This window comes from Felis catus, chromosome X (assembly GCF_018350175.1).
Source record: "Felis catus isolate Fca126 chromosome X, F.catus_Fca126_mat1.0, whole genome shotgun sequence".
Classification (NCBI taxonomy): Eukaryota; Metazoa; Chordata; class Mammalia; order Carnivora; family Felidae; genus Felis; species Felis catus.
In genome coordinates, this window is record NC_058386.1 from 12,320,023 (window position 1) to 12,333,209 (window position 13,187).

The following is a 13,187-nucleotide window of genomic DNA, read 5'->3' on the forward strand; positions in this document are numbered from 1 at the left end:
CTTGGGATGCTCTCTCTCTCTCTCTCTCTCTCTCTCTCGCTCTCGCTCTCGCTCTCGCTCTCTACTCCTCTCCCACTCTATCAAAATAAATAAATAGATAGATAGGTAAATAAATAAATAGACAACATTTAAACTGAGAACTAAATGATGAGAAAAACCCAGTCATGTAAATCTCGGCAAAGAGTGGTCCAAACAATAGGAACAGCAAAGGAAATGTTCTGAGATAGAAATGAACAGGGGAAGAGGCGCCTGGGTGGCTCAGTTAAGTATCTGACTTTGGCCCAGGTCATGATCTCACAGATCGGTTTGTGAGTTTGAGCCCTGTGTCAAGCTCTGCGCTAAGAACATAGAGCCTGCTTCAGATTCTCTGTCTTGCTCTCTGCCCCTCCCTGCTCACTCTCTGTCTCTAAGTAAATAAATAAATGAACATTTTTAAAAAAAGGAATGAAGAGGGGAAGACTAGTGTGGGTGGGACAGAATGAGAGAGGGAACTTGAACTCCGCTGTTAGATATTTAGAAAAAGCCCTATAAGGGCACCCAGGTGGCTCAGTCAGTTAAGCGTCCAGCTCTTGGTTTTGGCTCAGGTCATGATCTCATGGTTCATGAGTTCCAGCCTGGCATCAGGCTCTGTGGTGACAGCATAGGGATTCTCTCTGTCTCCCTCTGTCTCTCTCTCTCTCAAAATAAATAAAACTTTTTTAAAAAGCCCTATAATGAGAATTGTTGATTTGGAGTGACTACACAAAAACTCTGCATGCAAAGACCTGTATTTCTACAAATCAGAGCTACCAAACAGGTTTTTTGTATGTAGCCATTCACCCATCCTGGACCCATGACAGACATTATTAATCAATCACAGAACTTTTTCCTTCTGAGCCTAGACAAATACACAAAACTCAGCATAGTTATTCAGGTAGCCACTACAAACAGCTTTAAGTTGACAGATGAGTTGAAACCTATTTGCCATCCTAGGAAAGATTATGAAAATGCTACCCTGGAGGGCCTGTGTACTTGAATGAACAGAAAATTTTGATGGTTCACAGAATTGATTTAATGCACTGTGCTTTGTGATTGTGCCAATAGCTTACATTGAGGGAATCTGTGTTTAACTCCTCACGACTCCCATTTCCCACTTAGCTTACTACATCATCTATATGAGGAAACAGGATTTTTCTCAGGACTAAAATGCAAGAAAAACTGTGTTTCTAAAAAAAAAAAAAAAAAAAAAAAAAAAAAACACCAAAAGGTTGATTTTTATCTTAAGAAAACAGGAAAACCTTAAAATGATTGCTATTTCCTCTTTTCTATTGCTGTTCAAAAGCTTAGGGGCAAATCTTTGTCCCAAGTTAACAACTGTTCTGGATCTGGTGGCCTGCATACTTAAATGCTAATCTTATCATTGGCTGCTTTATTCTCTTTACATCAAGTTCCCCTTTCCCTGGCTCCTTAAGCTATTTGTTTTATCCAGTAATGTCAATATTTTAGTAAGCCACCTCAAATTGTCCATGGAAGAAGGTAAGTCATTATAAAAATCAACTCAGTGATTTATACAGGCTGTATTTGGACCATATTCTGTGAGTTCATTTTCCAGGCAAAAATGACTGACAGTGGAAACATTTTATAAATGAGGCAGGGTTCTCAGGGTCAGGGTGAGCTTAATACAACTGTTCTGTTGAAACTTGTTCTTTTCTCTGTGTTCCTTGTAGCGCAACATTTTGTATAGTCCCACTATCTTCAAGCCAGAAATGATATGGAGGGTGGGAAGGAAAGAAAAACTAAATATGCTATCACAAAATTATATTGTTGGCATATGAAGAAATAAATGTAGCAAATCTTACTGCTAGGAAAGGAGGAATGTTATCTATCTACACATGTGAAAAATATAAATATTCAATGAAGATTTATTGAGAATTTATTGTGTAAAGAAGTATACTAAGGCCCATAAAAGTGGCTTCCTGTGTTTGCTACCCAAAATATCCCTACTAATCAAATCAAGAAGACTTGTGCTTACCAAATCCTTTTCCACCTATCAGCCCCTTGCCACATCTTCTCTTTCTCATCATTTCTTGTCACATTGAGTCCCAAGTTGGGACAACTTCAGACTCTAAGCTCCTTGAAGCTCATCTCCTTTGTTACGGGAGCATGTACTCAAAAAATAGGATTTGAATTAATGAATCAGATTTCTGCACAGGGGTAGAAAAGCTGGTTATAACCTTCACATTTCTCTTGTGGACCCAGAGTTTTAAGTGGAGAGAGTAAGGCTAGCACAGTGATTTCAGAGCGCACACAGGGCTGCAACCAGTTTCAGTCTCATTGTGGTCGTGTCTCTACAGGCCGTAGACAGCCGAAGCTCACTGGGTGCCTAGCCAAGGTCATCTGGAGGAGGCATCAGGAAATACAGGAATTCTGTTTGCTCCACTAGGCTGTCTAGCACTTAAGGTTGGCTGAGGGACTAGAAAAAACATTGGCCCATAGTTCTGGTTGAGAGGATGTGAAAACTGGCACAAAGGGGCAGTTTCAAATTCTAGTTCAAATGTGAAAACTGGCCTGAACAAACTCAGGTAAAGTGGACATGAAAATAGCGGGAAAGGGACACGGCTGCGTGACTCGTCCAATGCTTGCGTTTCCCTACTGAGCCACGTGCTCTCAGTACATTCAGTCTTCATGTTTGGTAATGGGAGAAACCTGAGAAAATCATTCTCTCTACACGAGGCTCGTAAGCCTGCAGTCTGATTGCACCCGACAAAATGTCGCCAGCGCTCAGTTCCCAGACCCGGGAGTGTTTCTCTAGAGACAAGGGGAGGCCGCCCACGCGATCTCAAATTCCTACGATCAAGTCCCGCCTGGTAGGAGGGAGCGCTAGGGGCTCAGGGCAAGCAGGGCAAGCGGGGCCAGAGCGGAGCGCAGGGGCGTAACCAAGGTGGAGGGCTGGGCCCAGGGGGAGCTCTGGGCGGTGGCCCGGGTGGGGAGGCGTGGCTGTGGCCGGGCGGGAGAGGCCAGGCCGCGGACTACGGAGAGCACGGTCGGGGGGCGTGGCCAGGGCAGCACGTAGGGACGTGAAGGGGCGTGGTCCTGCCCTGTGGGGAGAGGCCTAAATGAGAGGGGGCGTGGCCTAGGCTGTGGGGCGTGACGGTGGGGCGTGGCTATGATGGCCCCCCGCACTAGCGGCAGGTCCCGGGGACTAGAGCTAGCCGCCAAGGTTCGCGCTCTGGAGAAACGCTAAGGTAAGGGCCGGTGGCCGACTGGAGTGGGGGCTACAGCGGAGACACGCCGACTCGGGGAGGGCTGAGACCCTCCTCACACCCCCCGCCCCACCACGCCAGGTCTCAGACTCGGGACAGCTGTTGGTCCAGCGAGAATTGCCGGGGTCCCCGCGGGGCGTCGCTCTTTCACCCCCGCAGCCCTATTCTACCATGGGACTCATCAACTAGATGGCTGCACCTCCTTAGGGTTATTGCACTTGCGGGGAAACAGTTGTCTGAGGGAATTTGGGGGGAGGCGTGAGGGCAGTTCCCTAGGAGAGAGCGCTGCCAGGGGTGGTTGGATGTGAATTAACTCAAGTCCAACCTGCTGTGAAATAGGTGTAGACAGGGGTAAGGGCTACAAAATCTCAGATTGCAGTTCCGGAAACCAAGGCGCGACAAACTGGGACTAACTTGGGTCTGGATTGTATTCCCCCCCACCCCTGACTATACCAAGGTCTGTGGACGGAGTCCCAGCCACCCCCAAGGCAGGGACTCAGCATCACAGCTGTGTCACGTGGACGAATCTGAGCCTTCTCCATTCCGCAGTTACTTCTGGCCTTTTTGTTTTGTGCCACGCCCCAGAACTGAAGGAAAAACGCCTAAGTACATTTTTGATAGTTATGAGTCTTTGTGGCATTCACTGCTAAGCGCTGCTACCTTAAGGCTGGTGGCAACTCTTTAATATTAATGTAAGCACCCTCCCGTCCCCTGTATTTTCCCTGGAAAAATTTGAGAAATACAGAAGTTAATGTGTACACCTGAATTTGGTTCGAACTTGTTCTCTCCCAGCGTCTGAATACTACAGACTATATTGCTTTCTGCTTCTCCTTCTTAGTCCTTTACAGATAATGTGGCCACCTCCTCTCTGCTATTAAAAGCCTTGCTGGAATAAGGAAAGGAGTAGCCAGATTTTCGGGTGAGGGAAGCTCCCCAGCCCCTACCCCTTATCTGCCTGCACATCCCTCAGAATATGTTGGAATATGGAAAACCTTTCAGCTATCTAGGGCCTTTCTCAGATAATTTTTATGTCAGAACCAGGACTGAAATTCACCAGAAGGCCAAGATCATCAAGGGCAGGGTTCTCTGTGCCTGTACACACCGGCCCTGTTCTCCCTGGAGCCAGGCGAAAGGTTGTGACCACTCACAGTTGGGACTCGATAAAGAATGTGAATTGTGAGTGAATGAGAGAACTTGAATATTTTGGAAATCTGATGGGAGGAAGAAAATTCCATCTCATCGACACCACAGGGGAGCTTGGTTGTGGCACACAAAACAGTTACTGGAAATGTATTTTCAAACCTTTGGCCACCCCAGATTGGGATCACGATCTTGGGGAAGAAGTGGGTGAGAGGAAGAAGCTCCGTTTTCTCGTCAAGACGTGACAGCTTAACCTTTCATTTACATTTCAGGGCATATTGCAAAAGACTGGCTTCCTTTGGAACTCAGGAGGTGAGAAAATGGAGAGTCAGTCTAATGAAAATTAAGGAATTTTCTTCAATGTAATTGTAACCTTTAGTTAGTACTTTTTTTTTTCTGTCTGTTTTGCATACATATAAATGGCTTAATCAGGCAGAGTTCAAACTACAGCTGACCCTTGAACAGCACAGGGATTAGGGGACACCAACCCCCTGCCCAGTCGAAAATCCATCTATAACTTTTGACTCCCCCTAAAACATAACTACTGATAGCCTAGTGTTGATCAAAAACCTTACCAATAACATAGCCAATTAACATATTTTGTGTATTATATGTATTATATACTATATTACAATAAAGGAAGCTAGGGGCACCTGGGTGGCTCAGTCAGTTGAGCCTCCGATTCTTGGTTTTAGCTCAGGTCATGATCTCACGGTTCATGACTTCAAGCCCTATGTCAGGCTCTGTGCTGCCAACCCGGAGCCTGCTTGGGATCCTCTCTCTCCCTCTTTCTCTGCCCGTCCCCTGCTCGCTCTCTCTCTCAAAATAAATAAATAAACTTTAAAGTAAGCTAGAGAAAAGAATATTAAGAGAATCATAGGGAAGAGAAAATACATTTACCCTACTGTACTGTATTTGTTGAAAAGAAACCCACAGGGGCGCCTCGGTGGCTCAGTCGGTTGAGTGTCCGACTTCGGCTCAGGTCATGATCTCATGGTTCACTAGTTCGGGCCCCGCGTTGGGCTCTGTGCTGACAGCTCGGAGCCTGGAGCCTGCTTCCGATTCTGTGTCTCCCTCTCTCTCTGACCCTCCCCCCATTCATGCTCTCTCTCTGTCTCAAAAGTAAATAAACGTTAAAAAAAAATAAAAAAAAAAAAAAGAAACCCACATACAAATGGAGCTGTGTTGTTCAAGGATCAACTCTCCCTATCATTTAATAAATACATAATTTATTAATGATTCTTTAAAAGCTTTTAGAATCTTTTTTTCATACATTTCTAAGTCTGCAAAACATCAGATAAAGGACATGTTAGTAAAAGTTAAGGATGTACATAAATAATTAGTGATAGCAAAGGCATATAGTGAAAAAAATGTAGCGCTCCTGGGGCCCATTCAAGCTACTGTCCCATCTTTAAGGACAAACTTAAATAAGGATGGATTTTCTGTGAAATCTAGTAATGTATACTAGTAGTTCATTGTTATATATAATGTTTGATAAACATTATTTATGGTTTTTACAAGTTAAGGTTTTATGAGATCAACAGGTAAATTTAACTATCAATAAATCATAATTTTAATATAACAGAGGGGATTATCTTTAGGCTTTGGCATAAATAACCTCACGTATTGCTACAGGTATTGTAGCCCAGCATTAGCTAAGTTGAGTTTCTGTTTATTTGAATTTTCCTGGAACCCTCCTCACCCCTGACCTTCCATGCTCTGTTCCTTCCTTGATCGCCTTTGACTCTTCCTTCTGTCTCTTGGCTTCCTCACTGCACTTTGTCAGTCTCCCTCTATACACCTGTTACTCCTGGGGGAGGGAAGGGAATTTTCTTCTCTCTCTGACCTCAGGACGTCTCCTGAGCACCAGAGCTGCACTGACTCTCTCCTAGACTTTTCCTCCCGCTGTCCCCTTGGACCTCAACTCCGTAAGATTCACGGGAAGAGTGACCTCTTTCCCTTCCCACCTGCTCCTTGAGCCGGCTTATTTCTCTCTTCAGGAACTCATCCTCCTTCTACCGTCAGCGTCATCCCTCCATAAAATCATGGGGCCTTCTTCAACTTCTTCCCTCTTCTGTCTTCCAGTTGAGTGCCGGATCCTAGGTTTTTCTTACCCAAATGGCAGTCTCTTGCATACAGAGTACCTTGGTTCATCGCTACTGTCACTGTCCCGTCAGTGCTTCATATTCTGTCACTTGGATTCCTGGAATTTCATTTCAAACTCAAGTGCCCAAATCTGAGCTGCTCCTGTCCCACCCGAAACCTGTTCTGCACACTGTGGTGCTCATCTCGGTTCCTGGCAACTCCGTCCTTCTAGCTGATTAGGCGGAGAATCTTTCAGTCATCCTTGAGTCCTTTCTTTCACATCTTACGGGCTGTCTCTCCAGGATACAGCCAACACCCAACTGCTTCTCACCACCTCCACTACGACATCCTTCGTTCCAGCCCCTGGATTATTCTGAGTGCTCTCCCTACTTCTTTCCTGCCTCCCATCCCAGTTGATTTCCAGTAGGCACCCTGAATGATCTTTTGAAGGTACAGATCAGGTTGTGTCCTTTCTCTGCTCCCAAAACTCCATTGTGTCCCCCATTTCACTTAGAGCGGGGGTTTCCACTCAGGGGTGATTCCCCTTCTCCAACAAACATCAGCAATGTCAGGACACATTTTTGGTGGTCGTAATGGAGGGAGTGTGTCATCGGCATCTAATGGGTAGGGGCCAGGGATGCTGCTAACCATTGTACAATGTATGGGACAGCCCCAAAACAGAGTTATCTGGTCAAATGTCAACAATGTCAAGGGTGAGAAATGCTGAATTAGAGACAGAACCTTTACAGTGGCCTAGAAATCTACTTGATCTGGCATTCATGATCTCTCCACCTTGTCTCCTACTACCGTCCTGCTAGTCCACTCTGCTCCTGCCGTGTTGGGCTCCTTACTATCCCTTGTATGTGCCAGCCATGCTCCCGCCTCAGGATCTCTGCATAGGCAATTCCGTCTTCCTGGAATACCCTTCCCCCGATAGCCCCAGAACTAATTCCTTCATTTCCTTCAACTTTTTGCTCAGACGTCACCTTCTCAGTAAGGCCTCCTTCAAGCGATTTATTTCAAAAACAACACTCCTTTCCCAGTGGCACTCCAGAGTCACCTCATCCTGCTCTACTTTTCACTGAATTTATTTTAATTGTCCGTGCAACTGACTTATGTGTTACGTTGCTGTTTATTATCTGTCTCCTCGACTAGAATGTAATTTCCACCAGGATAGGGACTTTGTTTTATTTCCTCGGTGATCCGAGACCAGTGTCTGGCATTTGGTAGCTGCTTGATTGACGTCCTGATGAACGAAAGGATGAAAGAGTGATGGATTGAATGAAGGATGGTTGGAGGAATCTCCTTGTCACGGACCTTCCCGCGTCCGTTCTGCCCACTCCCATCCATCCTGCGCTGTGCGCATGGAGTCCTCAGAAACCATCCTGTATATGTGGAATAATACCTGAGGGTCTTCCAACCTCCTGGAAATTCATATTCTTCAAGTTAATCTCCAGTCCTATCCAGCTTCACCTTCAGCTGCGTCACCTGGGCATCTGCTTGGCCAGCACCTTAACAAATATTCATAACAGACTTGGGATAATGGGAAATTCAGATACACTTGGCTTTGTAACAAAACGGGATTTTTTGGTCTAAAAACACAATAAAATAATCCTCAGAGACTATGTTCACTGCAGTGAGGTCAGCAGCATTCTTAGAAGACAGAGAAATGGTTCAGGTTTCTAGACCCTGCGCACAGCCCACTACTTGGTGGGCTTTGTGAAAGAAGATGACCAAGAGCTGAGGGTACCAGCGGGCTCGCTGGAACTTTGTGTACTCCTTACCCCTAGAGAGCGAGTCCAGAAGCGGGCAGGAGATACTTCCTTTGGGCCGGGTGTCATCAGCCACCAGCCTCAGTGTCGTGCACAGACAGCATGACTACAGAAAGCAGGGCAGTCGCCCAAGGAATGAGCACAGCCCTGGCCATGCCACGGTACTTTCCTGATGGCTCTCTGTGGAGCTAGACCAAGGATCATTCACCTAGACTTCGCTGGGCACCACGCTCACATGCTTCAGATCCCCACACAGCCTCTTATGCAGGGCCAAGTGAGTACCCACTTGTCTGTACAACTCCCCTGGCAGTCAGACACGCACTTGGCTGTGTCTTATCGCAACTTTCCCTTTGAAGGACAACCAGCATGTCCCTTCTTTTGAGTATATGTTGTACTTATCATTGGGTTCCTGGTAATTACTAAGTCTCCTTTTCCATTTAGATGGTTAAGCAAGAAAGGAGTCCTTTTCGATATGTTTGCCAACCTCTCTCTGACACTGGGATTGATTATTGAATAAGCCCAAGGTTCTGCCCATTTCAACCTCAGTTGTCCTCTCCAGCCTTGACTACTAAACACTCCTGCCTCCCCAAATGTCCTCATCATCCCTGACATTACCCCTATCTCTCTAGCTTTGCCTCTCCTGTTCAAATTGTCTCTCTCCTGTGACGCATGGTCCGGATGCTGCCCCCTGCTAAAATTTAGAGCCTCTGCCCTCTGTGTTCTCATTGAATTAAGTCAGAGCTGCCATCACATCTGGCTTTGATTAGGAAGTATTCGTTTAATTATACTAAGTGAGATAAGACAGGCACAGAGGGAAAATGTTGTATGAGTCCACTTACATGAATTATCTGGAATAGGCAAATACATAGAGGCAGAAAGTAGACCAGGGGGTGCTGGCGGGGGGGGGGGCGGTGGGGAGGATTGGGGAGTTATTGTTTAACAGGGATACAGTTTATGCCGGGAATGATGAAAGCTTGGGGTATAGATACTGGTGATGGTTACACAACGTTGTGAATGTGATATTTCATGCCACTGAATTGTACACTTAAAAAAGGTTAAAATGGAAAATATTATGTACATTTTTCCATAATACAAAAAGGTAACTAAAAAAAACAGAAAAGTTACATGTTTAATAGTTTTTTATAGATTGTAAGTTTGTGGGAATGGGGAGAAAACATGACTTTTTCGTCTTCACCCAGCCCGGTGCTTTGCATGAGATAACCACTCATTATTGCTTCAAGTCAGGAACGGAAATCAATGAAAAGAAGCACAGAATTCAGGCAAGATTTCCCCATACCTCTTAGCAATTTTTAAAATTGTATTTTATTGTTGGAGTGCCTGGGTGGCTCAGTCAGGTAAGCGTCCAACTTTGGCTCAGGTCATGATCTCACGGTTCATGAGTCCATGCCCCACTTTGGGCTCTGTGCTGACAGCTCAGAGCCTGGATCCTGCTTTGGATTCTGTGTCTCCCTCTCTCTCTGTCCCTCCCCTGCTCGTTCTCTCTCCCTCTCTCCCTGTCTCTCTATATATCAAAAATAAGTAAACATTGAAGAAAAAAGAAAAAAATGTTACCGTCAAATTGATTTTATCAGAAAGAACCTTCTGTAGTTGGAATTGTTTAATGGCATTGTCTCAAAAAGAAAACAAAAAACATGAAATTAAAAATTGTCCCAAACTGCTTTCTATTTTCTTAGTGTTTGCATTTATAGCATCAGTAGCATTTTAGCAAACTCGATTTGAATAATAAGAACTTTCATTTATACAACACTTACCAGCTTTTCTGAGAGCTTTTTCAGCCCTTAGACCATTTGAAGTCACAGAAAGAGTCAACGTCATGTATAGCATTACTGAACAAATGTTTCTCCTTCTTCTCTGGTTCTAGATTCTTTCTTGCATAAGATGAAGCGTGTACATTAAGCCTTATTCTTACATATTTCAATTCATATAATCCTTTTACTCTGCTGATCTGCAATTATAAATTATACAGTTTCGTGCTGCACATAGTCTTACAAGTTACAAAAAAGCATAAAGGTCTTGATATGACTCTCATCCAAGATTAGGGTGGAGATATCAAGAGAGAGGTGAAATGTTTACATGAAGGGATAGGCAGGTACTGAGAAAATATCAGGTTACTGGGCTTTTTTGCCATGTTTTTAATTTTGGAAAATTGATTGTTTTCATATTCTGTCCATAAACAACACCAGAGGGTATTTTCTACAGATGATTTTTGTGGAGAAGAAACTATAAATTTGGAGATATTTTCCTATGGAAAACAATCATGGATAAGTTTCTAAGATGTCGACCATTTGCTTCAAAGTAATACAGAGAGGGGAAGTAGAAGGGAGGGTAGAAATAAAACATGCTTGGCCACCAGCAGATGATTGTTGGAATAAAGTATTGGGTATAGAGGTGGTTTTATTATAGTATTTCCACTGTTTGTACGAATTTGAAGTTTGCCAAAAGAAAAAATTAAGGATAAAAAAGAAATAGATTCTGAAAGGAGGTAGCCGATGGTCTATTATTTCATACACCTGATGAGTTAATTCAGTGAATGGAGGGATTTGAAAATGAGATACTTTTATTTGGCACAAGGCACTATCAAGATAATATCTTGAGAAGCAGCCTGTGTGGCTCTGTCAGTTGAGCATCCGACTCCTAATTTTGGCTCAGGTCATGATCCCAGGGTCATGGGATCAAGCCCCGTGTTGGGCTCTGTGCTGAGCACGGAACCTACTTGGGATTTTTTTTCTCTCTCTCTCTGCCCCTCCCCTGCTCGTGTGTACGTGCGCGCATGCTCTCTCTCTCTTGAATAAATAAACATTAAAAAAACCTGATAATATCTTGAAAGTTTATTACCAATCTATATTTGAAATCTGCATAGCTTAAAGAAGGTACATATTGACATATCGCCCCAAAATGTGTATGCGTATGTATACGCGCACACACACATAAAACTAAACAAAAGTGAGTTTATGTTGGTTTGAGAATTTCTGATACCTGTTGGCAATGCAAACATACTTTAGTTGTCGCTGATCTAAAGACCCCAGGTAAGGAGTTAGGCCTGCAGGCGAGGAGGCTCCATGGGATTCAGAACTTTCTACCAGTCCCCTTTAATGCAGCGACCATGTATCTTTGCTTCCTGTGTTCAGTGTGTTCACTGGCAAAGTGATGTATACAACAGGGTACATGGCACCAGGTTTCAAGGCTGGCTGCTTGCCACAGGTCACTTTACAGTACTTGGCCAGACACATGGCTCGTTGATGGTCATGAAGGGTTCTGCCTGGAGCCCTCACTGGTTCCTTTCAGGTAGTAACAGGAAGTAACTCTCCTTCCTGTTTTTACTGGACACACTTCAGGTGTGATTTTTTTTTCTCTCCTTTCCCTTAGATGTAGACCTCTCCTCTAGCTCAGATCTAGCAAGGTTAAGGGCAGCAGCACAGGGGAGAAGAGCTAGTTCACTGCCAGTTAAAACCAGTGAAGTACACGAAGAGAGGAAAGGGTGAAATGAGAACATTTGCCTCTTTGCTCAGCATTGCTAGGGATCATTATTTCTCTTTTTATGCCTTTGGGCACCTCTCCTTCCCCCACCATTGCCAGACAATTGAGAGGCCTCTAATAGGCTGAAGGCAGAATCTGAGGAGTCATGGTTTCCCTTCCCGTATGATGTGCATTTCAAGAGGCCCTGAGCAGGAGAAATTAATGGCACACCTGGAAGGTAGAGTTCGTGCCTTGTTCGGCTTTGCATCCCGGCACCCAACATGGTGCCTGGAACAAAGGAAATGACGATAAATGTTGAAATACAAACGTTTACTGGCAGAACTTCCATCCCTGTGAGACCAGCTTAGACTCATATTTAGCTATGGTCCTCCTTCAGATCGTACAGAACTTTGGGGGTCCTTCAGATCTTACAGGTAGGGATTGGGGCCCTACCCTTAAATGGCAAGCATTCCAAAGTGTTTCAGAAGTATAAATAACCCCACAAATGGGTGATGGTGGCATCTAGGAAAAGGAAAAACCCTTCATACTGTCTTAGAACATTCTGGCATCACTTCACAGTTTGTGGTTCTTGAAATTAGTTAAGATCAACATCTTCTCTATCGCCAAGGAAGTGTGCCCAGGTCACTGAGTGGCCATCAGGTGCCAGACAGTAAGAGATACAGCTACGGGAGAGACAGACATGGTCCCTACCACCATGGGGCTCGGCTGCCAGGAAGGTGGCGTCGTAAAGTACATTCCTGATCAGGTGTTCAACTGCAAGGAGCACCATGAGGGAGACGAGGGTGCTGGGCTCACCTGGTGAGTGCTGGTCAGGGGAGGCTTCTAGGAAGTGATGCTGGAGTGGAACACCTGGAGGGGGGTGGGAGGAAGAACCAGGTGGGGATGGAGGGAGAGTGGTCCAGAGAAGGAGGAGCATCTGTACAAGCCCTGAGGCCAGAGGGAGCATAGGGAGTGGGAAGAACCGGAGTCCTTGTGGCTGGTGTGCAGGCAGAAGTGGGAAGGAGACTTGACAGCAAAGGATCTTTCCTGCTGGAGTGGCAGGTAATTTTCAGGAAGAGGAGTGGATTAACTCTTGACTCATTCCCCCTCCACCCCTCCGCACCCCCGCCCCACCATGTGTGCTCAGAGTCCTAATGTTGCCCTACTCAGAGCTTCCGCTCGATGGTCACCCTCGGTTGTTTACAGCTTCGCCTTCTCTGTCCTCCTCCCTCTAGGTTATTAGGTTCCTGCACGTTATTTCGGGCCTGATCAACATTTCAAGCTAAACATGGTGGTGATGAGTATCCTCAGGGCCATTCTGCAAGCCTCTCCATGCAGGTCACCGTGGAGAAGATTCCAGATCCCCAGCTCCGTGCCGGCGAGGCCCTGCAGCCTCTACACCTGCACGTACAAAACCCGGAACCGAGCCTGTGAGTACCCCGTTGCCTTCGAGAGAGCGAAAGGCTGGTTT

The 13,187-nt window shown here is 45.3% G+C and overlaps 1 protein-coding gene across 2 annotated transcripts in view; it reads left to right on the plus strand.

The window, feature by feature from the left end:
* The first annotated feature begins 3,073 nt into the window (after positions 1-3,073).
* The window catches only part of CA5B (carbonic anhydrase 5B), a 50,208-nt gene continuing 40,094 nt past the window's right edge, over positions 3,074-13,187 (plus strand). Inside the window, exons 1-3 of one of the 2 annotated variants that reach the window (XM_019823582.3) lie at positions 3,149-3,224; positions 4,655-4,694; positions 12,952-13,146. In XM_019823582.3, coding sequence (XP_019679141.1) covers positions 13,005-13,146 — 142 coding nt within the window. In that variant the 5' untranslated portion in view covers positions 3,149-3,224; positions 4,655-4,694; positions 12,952-13,004. Of the gene's footprint in view, positions 3,225-4,654; positions 4,695-12,951; positions 13,147-13,187 lie in introns of both variants that reach the window. The other variant, XM_006943590.4, reaches the window with a different exon arrangement.